Below are 14,736 nucleotides of genomic sequence, written 5' to 3' on the forward strand. Positions count from 1 at the left end.
GTAGCGACCCTACTCCCTTCTCTCTCCCTCCCTTTCCCATTTTTTATCTTCTCTCCAGAGCAGCCAACAGAAATATGGCCCTCAAACCTCAAATGGATCTCAAGCCTCAGCAGAGCAAACTAGCAATGGGTTAATTTTCTCTCATTACTAGCATATAGCATTGAACAAAACAATTAAGGAAATAAATGAAATTACCAAAATGATGTTTCTTGTGTCATGATTCCTCTGAAGGAAGCTCAACATGGCAACAGCAAATGCACCACATGCAGGAAGCCCTGCTTAACACCAGCCTCACCAAACAACTTTAGGACAAAGCAAAAGTGAAAACACAGCATAAATCATTGATTTCTAACCACAAAGTCCCATCTAATTTGCAGGGTTTGTGGAATAAGCTTATAATTCACCCCAAAGCGCAATCTGTGCAGTGAACACAACCAAACTCACAGCATCGCACTGCAAGGCAGTTTATTTTGCTTTGCTGGTATATAACTGACTGCATTACCTCAATTTATTGCCTATGTTGTTCTTACCTCCCTATCTCTTGGAAGGATCAACTCTTGAGCATCTTGCTCCTGAACCTTCACGCAGTTCCTACACTGAAATAAAACTGGGTGCTGTTGCTGAATACTGAAAGCCCTGGGTATGTCATGTTGACACACTGCTGCAGAGCCATCCCAGATAAGTTGGGTTCAACCATAAAAACCCCTTTATATGTTTGTTTTAAGTATCTCTTTTATCATAAGCAGCGCATTCAACAAGACTACTTGTTATTTTGAGCAGCATGAGAAACAAACGCCGTGATTTCTTTGCAGTTCAGGACAAATTGGGCCGTTTTGCAAAACCTTAAACATCGTGTTGACTTACGGAGCATGATTATCATCACAGCAAACTCAGAACTTCTCGCAGCAAAGTTTTGTCAGAGCCACTCAAGAGCCCAAGTTGTAAAAGAGTTCATGATAACAGCTTCACTCAATTTGTACAGAAAGAGGCAGATAATTAAACTGCAGAGTTATATGACAGAGATGATATGATACACGACATCATTTAACAAGCTAGTTCTGAAAGTGCTCCAGGAGGGCTCTTCCTGAAAAACACACCCTCTGGGTCCTTTGAAACAAAGATAATGCCCTTCCTATGCACCCTCCTCAATTTCAGTCAAAAAACACTCATGCATTCCATTTCAGATTATGATCATCAGAATAAAATTAAACTAGCAGCGTGGCATCAGGAAATCCAGACCCATCACTCTCTTTCTCCAACACAACATTAATATTCTAATAAGCACACATCTATAAATCAGTCCCTTTAACTTAACAAATTACTAATCTTTCTTTCCCTTCTTCTTCAACTTGCAGTTTATGACTCTGGAAGCCACTCCATGACAACATAGGGAAAAACTGCAGGAACCATTACCAGATGAGAGGAAACCTTGTTATCTAATTTTGAAGTGTTCTACCTAGTGTGGAATGAAAGTGCCCACAGGTCACTTTTCTCATTTACACATGGGTAAAAGGTCACTCTGGGGTAATTTTACAGATCCAGCTGATGTGGTATCAACGACCCTGTGAACCATCTGTGCAAAATCATGACAACCAGGTGGGCTGGCTTGGGCTGGGCTAGAGATAACTTTCTTCACAGTAGCTAGTACGGGGCTGCGTTCTGGGTTTGTGCAGAGAACAGTGTTGAATATAGAGATGTTTTTGTTATTGCTGAGCAGCAAAGGACAGTGACTGTTGGCTCGACATCCAGGGATTGTAAGTGGGGGAAAAATTGTTCAACAGCCTGGAGGAAAAGAGACTCAGAGCAGACTTTTTTACTCTCTACAACTACCTGAAAGGAGGTTGTAGCCAGGTGGGAGTCCTTCTCTACTCCCAGGCAACCAGCGACAGGATGAAAGGACCTAGCCCTAAGCTGTCAGGGGAGGTCAGGCAGGACATTGGGAGGAATTTCTTCATGGAAGGGGTTGTTAAACATTGGAAGAGGCTGCCTAGGGAGGTGGTGGAGCCTCCATCCCTGGAGGTGTCCAAGGAATGACTGGATGTGGCACTCAGTACTCTGGGCTGGGGGACAAAGTGGGGATTGGGCACAGATTGGACTCAATGACCTTGAAGGTCTTTTCCAACGTAAACGATTCTGTGAACATCTTTGTCAAGAACCCACATGATGCACAGACAGCACACTCAGTAGATTTGCAAAGACATTACATTAAAGGGAGAAGTTGACACGCTGAATGTCAGGGCTTGAATCCAAAGGAACCTGGAAAAATAGGAAGACTGAGCCAACAGAAACCTTGTGGCATTGAACAAGGAGAAGCCCAAAGTTTTGTAGCTCAGAGGAAACAACTGGATGCATCAGTACAGACTGGGAAGCAACTGAAAAGGGCTCCAAAGGATTTGGGGTGATGGTGGACACCAGGCTGGATAAGAGCCAACACTGTAAGCTGCTCTGTGCACGCAGTGAAGTCCAGACCATGCCACATCTAGAGGGGCAGGACAACACATCCAAGGAAAATGCTTTCCCAGTGTGGTCAGCACAGGTGAGACCACACCTGGAACAGACTGTGGACAGCTGTGAGAACCCAGTTCAGCAGGGATCTGGCACAAGAGGGACTGGCAGAGGGTTACCAGGTAGGTCAGGGGCCACAAACACGGGACCCGTGATGAGGAGCTGAGAGGAGCTGAGCTTTGGTTTTGCAGACAAGAGGCTGAGGGAAGATCCCACAGCAGCTCATGACAGCTTGAAACCCAGAAAGATGACACAGCCAAGGCTTTCTCTGCAGAAGAGGCAACACCCAAGAGTTACATTTTGTGAGGTTGAGGCTGGACAACAGGAAATATTTCATCCATGGGAGAGTGTGGCCCAGCACTGGAGCACACTGCCCAGGGAGAGCGTGGATTCTCCATTCCCAGAGATTTACAGAGCTTGGTTTGACTCAGCCATGGCTAACCTGATCTAGTGACAGCCCCACCTCATTTGGGATACTTGCAAGGTGACCTACAGAGGTTTCCTGAAACCAACATCTTTGAAACATCTGATTTCATTGAGGCCAGGATCCCTCCAGGATGGCATTTATTTAAATGCATTTAAAAATACTTAAAATGCAAGAAGCATGGTGTAGCCAGGCTCAAACTTGCTAACAGTTGCACTTTATTCTGAGCACACCGTAGTACTCCATCAATCCAAGACAAAGCAGAAACTCTCACTGCAATTGCTCTGGACTGTAATACCTTGAATTTGAATAATTTTGCAAAACATCCTTAACTAACGCTTCGGGGCCTAAATGTCAAGGTTTCATTATTAACTTTATATCAAAGTTCTCAAAACACAGTGTACACTGAGAACACTGATCAGAGACTGTAACCTTCAAGTGATTTCCCAGCCTTTCTCAACATACAACCTTTACTGTAGCTGTTTCCAGTGATTTATGGTTCTTAGGAGAGAGGCCTTGTCCTTCCAGTCTCAGTAACATCAATTAAGAGAAAAAGGGGGGAGGAATGCTTGTGCTTTAAATTCTTTGCAATTAAGTTTCCTCTAGGACTACATATGGAAGGGGATTATCTGGCATGGAAAACTCTGCAGTAGTGCAGAAATAGCTTTTAAGTGCAAATTCTGGACTTTCCAGACCTGTAGCGTATCAGAAAGAGATGTGAAATATCTCCATTAACAGAATATATGACAGGAGATAAGGCTATTCTAGTGAGGAGCGTGGAAGTAATGGATTTCCCTCCAGTGCATCTTACTGGAAAAAAAGTGCAAAAGCCCATGCTAAGGTACATAACGAGGTAATGAGAATGGTGACACTCTCCAGCCTCCCTGCCCTCTCAGTATTTTCCTCCATATGCTTCAGCTAAAGACGCTGCGTTTCGGAGAAGTTTACCTGAAATAATTGAGCCTAGAGGAGGGCAGAAAGGAAGGAAGAAAAGAGGGAGAGTGATTCAGACAGACAAAGCTGTGCTTGGTTGTGATTAATGTCAGCTTATGCTAAACACAGTAAATTTAGTGCATAACAAGCACCCAAACCCACAAGGTTGTATTTTATAAATAACAAGATTCATCAGGGTCTGTCTAGATCATTAACTGACTGAGGCCCTTGAGCCAAAATAAACAGCAAATTAGGTTTTGACTAACTAATTTTGCTTTTGGATGAGGTGTCATGTGAACAGATAGAATTAATTCAATTAATCTATTTTAATTAATTTTTGTTTTCGAACAAAGGCAAAGTATATTTAAACTTTTAATTCCTTCCAAGACTATTCAGGGAAGAAATTGGCTGGAACTGGTGTGATTCTGCAAACGATTTTTACCCTATAATCTTCTTCCTTTTTCTCTAGCTCTAACCAGTGCTGTGCTCAGAGCTCAGCTTGTGCTGAAATCACTGGAACTGTCCACGGTGTCAGGCAGGACTTTGCATCAGGCAAGGCCAAAATTCCCATTCAGGCAACTACCATCCCACTCTCACGGGATGTCACAGCAGCCCCATAAACTGCCTTCTCATCCTCCCTTGTGTGGAGGAACCAGAATGTAAAAGACACCCCAGCCCAGCCCAGAACAGGTACTTACAGCTCGGCATCGAAGTAGGAGGTGACATCAGGATCAGGCACACCTGCTACAGCAAAATTGCTGCTCCCAGTGTCAACCAGAATATTTAACTGCCAAAAGAAAAAAAAACAAACAAACAGGAAAAAAAAGGAGAGATGATTTGCATATCCAATTAAACAAAGAAACAAAAAACCCCATCAGCTTGTTTGTCTAAACTACCTTCAGTTTAAAAAATAACGATGAACATTGCCCCGAAAAACAAATTTAGAGTCACTTTTGTGGGGAAAGATACGTTGCTGCAGGCCCTTCGAAACAGCTGATCATGCTGAAGTGCTTTAAAATAGTCATGTTCCTGGAAGGGGGGAAACTTGCCAAGCCCATATTCGCACAGCAGATGAATTCCTGATCATCTCGGATTTCTTTTTTGGCCCAACCCGTGTGTCTCAGAAACTTGGCTCATCCGGGACACAAGCTGAGTTATGCACTGCTCAAAGCACTGTTTGCCTTAGAGAGATTTCTAAGCAGGGACTGAGTGCAGGTCTAGGACAGAAAAAAGGAGAAGCACAAAGGTGCTTCGTGGCTCGGAAAACACGGGAACGATTCCCAGTTTGTCCTCAGCAGCAACAACCCACCACAGCCTTCACCACCTTTACACAGGTGGATGGTGGATTTATAAACACAATGAAAAACATTGACTGAGAGGTGGCCTAAAAGTGGGCCACTTGTTTGGTTAACTGGGAGGGTGATTTAGGCCTAAAATTGCCTCACAAAACCACAGGGACAAAACGAGGTGCCTCCTTTTCCCCATTTGGCTCAGGTAACCAGGCTGGTTCACTACAGCCTGTGCTAACACAGCGCTGAAGGAAACAGCAGCCAGATGCAGAATTTCACTTCTTTCAGTGAAACCAAGAAACTATATTAAATGTAGTGTCATTAGATGATAATTGAAGTCAGTCAATCAGTCAAAGACTGTACTGCTTCTGAAAGCAGCGGTCACACTTCTTCCCTCCTCTTGGCTGGGTGCTTCCCAGGGCTTCTTGGCATATCCATGAGGCTGGGATGCAAATCAGAGCAGATGCCTCAGTTAAGATACCAAAAAGAAAAAAAAAGCAATCTGCCACATCAGTCAGCTACTCAAAAAGAGGTGGTTGGAGCAGATACTAGAAGAGGGTGATTGCCCCCTTTGGTGACAGTGTGGTCTCAGATTGGCTTAAAACAATTGTGAAATGACACCCTAGGGCAGCAGAGTGTCCCTAGAAAAATATTAAGGAATTAAGAATTTTCCTACAGGAGGGAGAGAGACATGAAGACTTGGTTGCCTGTGGTTTAAAGACAGCTCGAATCAGCCTCTTTGTCAGCCTTAGTCACTCCTCAAAAAGCGAGGTAGCTTGGGATCTAGCATGGAAAGGGGATGTGGGAAGGGAAAGAGACAACCATCAGGGAAACAAGCTTAGTGTTGACAAAAGAAGTGGAGAAACACAGCTGAGCTCAGAAACGAGAGTAAAGACAAAGGAGGATAAAGCACTTGGAGAAAATATGCTGAATCCTTCTTTATTAAGTCTAACACTGAGCACAGACAACAAAGTGTGAGTCAGTGTTCAGAAACATCTTTGGTTCACTTGTGGAGTGGGAGGGAGGAGATGGTTCCCCTTGTTTTACCTACTTAATATAGAATGGGACCGAGGAGCTCTGAAATTAAATCATGAACACAAAAACAACTAGTAACTTGTGGGAATCCCTTCTGAACTTCATTCACACTCTATCATTGGTATTCCCAGTCCTAATCACGCAGAAATTTTAAGACTAAAAAGAAACCAACCTACAACCTCAGTCAAGTGCCTCACTGAATCCCAGATTTTAGATTAGGCAAAGACTTAAAAAAGACATTAAAATTTATTTTGCAACCCCACAAGCTAGACAGAGACATTTCAAAACAAAAGGACATCTGCAAATTCACTTGGCTCCATAAGCTTATTTTCTTTAAAAGAAAATAAGGACCTCAGAGGCATGGCTTGCAATAAAATCCAAAGTTTGCTATGTACTTGTTTCGATGATATCAAAAGCCTAGCATTTTTTCAACTACCTAACAAAGTACAAACTATTCATTTCGCCCCTCCCACCTTCTCTGGGATAGAAATCATATTAAAAATAAATAACAAAGAGCAGCTACAATGTGTGCATCCATCAGGACTGACAAAATTTGCCTCAAAGGGGTGCTGCAGGGCTTAAATTAATTAGGCTTTCTGAGGCAGCCTGTGATGCTTGAGTAATGGGCACTGCACATCAGCTGCATAAATACACGTAGGTGTTGCCCCAGCCTCAGGAATATGCATGGCACCATACACGGAGGAGGACTCGGGGGGGAAAAAAAAATAAAAATCCCCAACAAAATATGACACGTATGAAAGATATTTTACCCCCACACCTTAAATACAATGTTATCATCACAGAATTCACAAATCACTGAAGAAAAGGGCAAATTTACTACCCACAGTACAGAGCGAGTCAACATTTCCAGAAGAAAATAGATATCTCCCACGAAAAAAAAAAAAAAAAAAAAAAAGAAAAAAAAGGGGAAACACAAAGCTGGCTAAACATGCAAGCGCCAGCCCACACGGACACAGCAGCGCTCACATGACGGGTCCCTATTGAGCCTGACATTCCCTATCCGCATGTTTGTGCTTAATGAGATGCAGGCGGCCAGGGCAGACACTGATTTATTGTAGTCCTCACAAAAGCGCCAGTGATTAGCAGCTCATTTTGGGGTGGGTATAACTTACTGAGTTCTCTTTCTCTCTCCTGGCTACCCTTTGGGTCTGGGTTTCCTTTAGCGCCTTCGCATCTCATTAAGAGCCACTCTCACGTTGTCACCACCGGAGCCTTCTTTATTCCGTCCGCGGTGCTGCTGGGGGAGCTTCAGGCGAGCTCTGGGGACGAGTCCCAAGGTGGCCACTGAAGGAGCCACGGCTGCCCATCCTGCCCCACCTCCATCAAACATCCTCAGCAGCCCCGCTGAGAAGGACTTGGGGCTGTTGGTGTGTGAGAGGCTGGACAGGAGCTGGCCACGGGCTCTGGTAACCCAAGAACCACCCCCCTCCCGTGTCCTGGGCTGCATCACAAGCAGCGTGGGCAGCAGATGAGGGGGGGGATTCTCCTCCTCTGCCCCACTCAGGTGAGACCTCACTGGCAGAGCTGCCTCCAGCTCTGGGGTCCCCAGCACAGGAAGGACGTGGAGCTCTTGGAGCGAGTCCAGAGGAGGCACCAAGATGATCAGAGGGATGGAGCAGCTCTGGCTGGGAGAGCTGGGATTGTTCAGTCTTGAGAGGAGAAAACTTCAGGGTAACCCAAATGCAGCCTTCCAGTACTTGAAGGGAGCCGAGAAGAAAAGATGGAGGGAACTATTTACAATGTCCTGTAGTGACAGCACAAGGGGAAATGGCTTCAAACTGACGGAGAGCGGGTATAGATTAGATATTAGAAAAGAATTCTTCCTTGTGAGGCTGGTGAGACACTGGAACAGATTGCCCAGAAAAGATGTGGATGCCATATCCTGGAAACATCCAAAGCCAAGCCAGGTAGGGCAACCTGGTCTAGTAGAAGGTGTCCCTGTCCATGGCAGTGGGGGTGGAACAAGATGGTCCTTTCCAACCTAAACTATTCCATGATTCTGTGATCTTTAGAGGGCACTTCTCCCAAAAGATGAAGCCAAACACACCGTGTGCTCACTCCCCAGTCACTGCACTTCTCTGCCCAGCTTGCTAACGAAAACACAAATCCACGGCACCTCCACCTGATTCCCTGAGCAATCCGCTGTGACAGCTGGAGAGTGGCCAAACCTCCCTGTGCCTTTACCTTTCTCACACAAGGACACAAGCCCCTGATGCAGAGGCAGAACCAACAGTGGTTGTATCACCCTCTCCAGCTGCCCCAGAGATGGTAACTCTGAGCTCTCACAGGCAGGCGGAGCAGCTTCCCTGGGTTTATTTCATCCACCGAGTGAATCACTTCTTGTCACTCAGAACTGATTATTTAGTGATCACCCCGTTTTTGTCAAAGACTGTCAGACGAGGCCAGGTTTTGCAAAGGCCAAGATACAGCTCAACAAGGCTATTAAAGAAAAACTGCACTGAGTCTGCTGACCCATCACATGCCCAGCCTTAAAACCAGTGAAACCCTATTTCCCTCTTGCTTTCAGAGGCACAGAAGCAAAGCCTTGTTGTTTTGGCTTTTATTTATTTATTTATTTATTTAAATTTTTGTGGCTTCCAAGTTCAATTTCAGACCCACATAGCAGACACTAAGAGCAAATGCAATAGGGTGTTTTTTCCCCCTGAAGGTCACCTTTACCACAGCCGTGGGACATAAAACCTGCACCTAGTAAAGCACCTGGAGATTATTCTGCTGGATGCATTTCCTATGTGGAAATAGTGTTGCTATTATTAATAGGAGGTTCATAAAGATCCCTGTTATAGAGTAAGCTAGACAGGAACATCCACCTCTGCCATGACAAACTCACAGACAGAATCTGACACTCCATCTATATGCCATTAAGTTGTGGTTATAAAAAGAAACAAATCCAAACCTGTTTACTGAAAGTCATGAACATTGAAAGTAGAAGTCTCTTCGGTCATGCATTTTACATTTTTTCTATTCTGAAGGGGTAGGCACATTATAAAAAAAAACACAGTTGAAATGATTTTTTTTCAACTGGAAATCAAACACATTGTCAATACTTCAAGGGTCCCTCAAACTTGCCAGTGCTTGATTTAGCTTCAACATCAAACAGCACTTTCTGTATGCTATCCCACTTCAATAATTTAAATTACCACTATGTCTTTAATACTTTTAAGCCTACCATTGCTGAATGTTGTATTTTGATATCAGAAAAAAAAAAAGTAATTGTCTATTCATGTGTCATCTTTATTTCACTCAGCAAAGTTTTGGCTGTCCATGTTCAGGCACCTGCCCTATCTGATACAGGAGGTGATGTCAATGTGATGACATCAACACCAGCCTAAGGCATTATGCATGCATCATTTAACTGCCTGGTGAACAGCAATCTGCAGTTACTCACCATGCATTCAGAAAGTGATTTCCTTCACATTTTCAGGGAAAAGTGATAAAATGTAGCAATCATTCAATTTTTGTCGCATAGAGGCTGCTCGCATCCCTTAGCAGAAAAAAAAAAAAAACTCACCTCTGTTCTGATACACACCCTACTCAACTTCACAGAAGTTTCTCTTCCCTGTTTCACTTTGAGGTTGGGAGCTTTTGGTAACTTTCAGAAAAATATACACAGCAAATCTCACAGGCTACAAGGTCAAAATGCATTTCCTCCAAGCAGCTCTGTGCATGATTTAGCATACACAGCCTTTTCCAGGTGTGGAATCCTAGGGCTTGCACGCAACCCTGTCCCACTGTAGCTTTTGATGTGACTCCTTGGGTAACCCACACTGAGCTAGGGATAGTCTTCATTCCCATTAGAGGACTGGCCCATGGAAAAATTCCCAATAGTTTGTGTTTTTGTTTTTGTTTTTGTTTTTTTTTTCCCAGCTTAATGGGTCTGATTCTTTTAGGTCAAGTAATAAAGTTTCACCACTGGACAGAGTACAACTGCTTGAAAGGAGGTTGTAGTGAGGTGGGTGTAACTCTCCTTCCCAGGTAACAAGTGACAGGATGAGAGGAAACGGTTTTAAGTTGCACCAGGGAGGGTTTAGATTGGATATTAGGAAAAAAAATTTTCTCAGAAAGTGTTATAAAGCATTGGACCAGACAGCCCAGGGAAGTGGTGGAGTCACCATTCATGGAAGTGTTCAAAAAACATGTGGATGTGGCACTTGAGGACATGGTTTAGTGGTAAACGTGGTGGTGGTGCTGGGTTGATGGTTGGACTTGATGATCTTACAAGTTTTTTCCAACCTTAACATTTCTATGATTCCATGAAGAAACCAGATTGCAAAAATATATTTGGCTCTTCATCCCTGCTTCAGCTGAAGCATAGGGGGTGGGAAAAAAAAAAAAAAAAAAAGAAAAAAGGAGTAAGATTTACACAGAGAGGGCCATAAATTCAATAATCAATCTCATTCAGCCTTTCATTTACTCTGGGATTCAGTCAAAACCTTAATAACAGACAACTGATAGTTTCTACTGCATAAGCCAGTTGAGCAAACCAGCTGACTGTAAGAATTCATAGAATCACTCAATGGCTCAAAATTTCATTCCAGCCCTCCTGCCATGGGCAGGGACACTTTCCACTAGCCCAGGTTGCTCCAAGCCCTGTCCAACCTGACCCTAAACACTTCCAGGGATCCAGGGGCAGCCACAGCTTTTCTGGGTAACCCGTGCCAGGGCCTCACCACCCTCACAGCTGAGAATTTCTTCCTAATATCTAATCTAAACCTACTCTTTTATTAATGACATCTCTTTTCATGATGAAAACGATAAGCCATTGTGCCTTCCCTGGGATTTTAACTTGACCCAAGGGCACTCCTTTCTTTTCCCTTCCCTCCCATCCCCGGTAAAGAAAGCGACGGTTCCACACCAGTAACATTCATCTGCCACTCAAAATCTTGTCTTGCTGTGCTTTCATGATTTCTCCCAAAGTACACACTTAAAACAAGGCTTATAATCCTCCCCTGCTTCATGGAGATTGCCCCACAGTGAACTATCACAAAGCAAAAAAGTTTTTATCCCCATGTAGAGACCAGTAATAGGAAGCACCACGTCACCTGCTCAGGAGCTGTTGCCACACATCACAATGTACTGGCTTAGTAGGAGTCCACCCCATCTAACCCCTGAGCTTGTACCATCTCTTAACTCTCTTTCTTATTTTGTCCCACACATAATAAACCCTCCTGAAAAATAATCTGCTAGACAGTGCTTATAAAAAGGTGCAAAGAAGCGCTGGGTTTCTTGTTAGGGATTAGCAGCTAGAAATCATTTGGGTAACAGCTCTACTTTTTCAAGCTGGTTAATAGATAGGAAAATTAGTTGCCAATTTAAATGCTGCCTCATTTAACACAACGGTTCCTAATTACATTATCAGCCCATCTGGCAAGAATTGCTCACAACCATCACACAGAAAACACACTAGAAACTATATGCTGTGTTTGCCCACAGTTATTACATGTTATTATTGGCACTGACTGTCAGGTTATTTCAGCAATTTGTTTCTACAAATTAGTAATGTTACAATATACAGAGGCTTTTTAAATGCTGCATGATTTTTTTCCTCTGTGTTAGTTGGAATTAACATTTACAGCCTAGTTTCTAATAAAAAAAAAGCATATGACTAGGCTTTAATATAGATTCTTCATCTGCTCTTCTGATGATGCAGAAATAAAACCACTTTAAAAGATGAGTTAGAAGAATATTTGGAACTTTTCTAGATGTAGAGGCCTGCAAAGTCAAACATAAACTTAAAAAGCCTCCACAGTTACACATTTCTGCTTGCAGAATATTATGTATGTTGCTGAAAAGGTAAGACTGAAAAGAAAAAAAAAAAAACAGGAAAATTTCTTGGACCAGGGGCAGGGATGGGACTCTCTCATTTTTCACTGCTCATAAGCAGTCCCTGGACCTGAGCAGCCCAGAAGCATTTTACAGAATGGCTGAGGTTGAAGACACCTCTGGAGGTCATCTGGGCCAGCCCCAAATGCTCAGGCAGGCTCTACTAGAGCAGGATGCCCAGGACCACATCCAACAGCTTCTGAAAGTCTCCAAGGATGGAGACTCCACCACCTATCTGTGGGCAACCTGTGCCAGTGCTTGGTCACCCTCACAGCAAAAATTTGGTTTTTTCCATATGTTTACAGGGAACCTCCTGTGTTTTTTGCAGTTTGTGCCCTCTGCCTCTGGTCTCGTCACTGCCACCTCTGAAAAGAACCTGGCTCCGTCCTCTTCACACCCTCCCTTTAGGTGTTTATGTACAGTGATGAGATCCCCCTGAGCCTTCTCTTCTCCAGGCCAAACAGTCCCAGCTTTCCCAGCCTTTCCTCATGCCAGAGATGCTCCAGTCCCTTAAATGCCCTCATGTCCTCAAGGCTGGACTCTGTCCAGCATGTCTGTGTCTGTCTTGCACTGGGGAGCCCAGAGCTGGAGACAGAACTCCAGCTTTGGCCTCACCAATGCCAAGTAGAAGAATCCAGAACACAGCCCAGCTCTCTGGCTGACAACTCCACAGCCACTGGCAGTGGTGGAAGAACACCTCACCCAGAGCCAAATGAGTCTCTACACTTTACCTTTGAGGAGGAGGAGGAAGAGTGCAGGCACACATGTTACGCCGAGTCTGGGAGGAGAAGTATTTCCAGTGTTGCCCTGAGTGAGGTCACCTCACCAGAGAAAACAGACCTATCTGCTCCTACCTCCAAAAAAAACCCCCTCCCACGGTCGTAAGAAGGGTTTAACCACGCAGCCAAGATAAGAGAGGCATTGTGAGAAGGAAAAAATGGACAGAGATTGATTATTTTCTGATGATGTTTGCTCAGCAGGTGGTGCCCGCATTTCGCTGCAACTGGAGCTTCAAAGGAAGGTGACTTATTGCAGCATGAAAAGGTGGGCAAACCAGAAGGTCAGGTTTATCACAAGGGTAACTCCTGCCCTCACAACAGCAGAAGTTTTTCACAGAAACTGGTGTGTTTGTAGGCTGGGACATTAGAAGGAAAACAAGTGGCAAGCGGAGGCTCTTCAGGGCAGCAGCAGCAGAACAAAGCTCACCAGAGAGTTTGGACCTTGCTGTAATTCCCCTCATCCAGGTGATGTCAGGACCTGGAATTTGACCCCATATCTACAGTACCTTCATATTCACTCTCTCCCTCAATCACCTAAAAGACTCAGCTATTCCTGGACATTCTCACTGGGCCCAGCAGACGACCAAGAGTCTTTCACCCTCAATCTCTTCATGATCTGCACTGCCAGACTGGGGGGAATACTTTTCTTCCTCTCTGGAAAGCAATAATCTCTTTCTTGGCCAGAAGATTACAAAGTACTATCTGGATTAGCCAATCTATCCGTGCTTAAGAGCACTGCATGCTTCTGTAGTGGAGATCTGTATAAAAAACACAAATGCTAAAATGACAGATTGCTCTGAAGTATAAACTTGCTAAACTAAATTGTGAGTTGAAATATGAGCATCTGACTCTGGGACTGATGAATAGTCATTTTGAAGAGAAATATTACAGGAAGTGCTTTATATATATTATCATTTTGACAATAAGGGAAGGCTATTATGGTTTAAAGACAAAAAAAATAGTCAGCCAATCAATCCTGGGAACAAAACAAAATATCCATTCTTCATTTCCACGCTCTCCTTTCTGCCAATGCCTTCGGTTCCCTAAACATTAGCATTCTTTCTGCACATGCAGTCTCATGTGCTATCTTATTTTTCAGGCTGAAATTTATTTGCTGTGTCCAGATTTATCATACAACACATCCATCCTATTCATGCTATATGAACATGCTTTGCTGTTGAACATGAGCTATTACTTGCTTATCTTAGAGCTGTGTGATTCGTAGCAATTTTGTCCCATTACCTTTTCAGAAAAGATTAACCTTTCTTCCTCTTTTTTTATTCCCCCCCCCCCCTCAAATACAAGTCCCTCTCCCATATTACACCCTGTAGCAGACAGAAAACTATGTGTGTGTGAAGAAATCCCCTAGTTCACATAAACCAGCTACAGCTGAAATCATGCCCTGCTTTAGGCATTGAGTCTTAAGGAAAATCTGGACTAGTTAAAGTTCAGTAACAACAATAACCTAGAGGTCTAGCAACACCTCACCTGTAAATAACCACTGACGGGCTTGAAACTGGTTTGAGAAGCCTGAGGAAAACTGTGATAGTCTTTTAACAGACATAGGGTTGCCAAAGAGACACCCTGGGAGCCAAATCTTTCAGGAAGAAGGGGCTGCATGTGAGCCAACAGGTACCTTCATCAGCCTTTCCCAGGGTAGGCAGCAACGCACGTTAAACCACAAATAGACTCTTAGTTCTTACTAAGAGCAGTAGTTGCTCGAGGGCTCACAAATTTGAGCGAGGAAATTCTATATATTTGCTACACTCATACTACAGACTTTCTTGAATGGAAAGATTAATGAGTGCCTGGATAAATGGAGGATTAAAAAAACCCCACAAACACACTCTGAAATTCAAGAATGAGTGCAGGAGACATCAGCTATTTGCAGTTAAGTGCACACAGAGCT

General features: G+C 43.8%; 1 protein-coding gene across 1 annotated transcript in view; it reads right to left on the reverse strand.

The window, feature by feature from the left end:
• The window catches only part of BACE2 (beta-secretase 2), a 52,124-nt gene that overhangs the window by 22,593 nt on the left and 14,795 nt on the right, over positions 1–14,736 (reverse strand). The window contains exon 3 of the mRNA XM_027887386.1: positions 4,561–4,649. Coding sequence (XP_027743187.1) covers positions 4,561–4,649 — 89 coding nt within the window. The remainder of the gene's footprint in view (positions 1–4,560; positions 4,650–14,736) is intronic.

Source organism: Empidonax traillii, unplaced genomic scaffold (assembly GCF_003031625.1).
Source record: "Empidonax traillii isolate 1590-97213 ecotype Southwest subspecies unplaced genomic scaffold, ASM303162v1 scaffold208:size1045274, whole genome shotgun sequence".
NCBI lineage: Eukaryota > Metazoa > Chordata > Aves > Passeriformes > Tyrannidae > Empidonax > Empidonax traillii.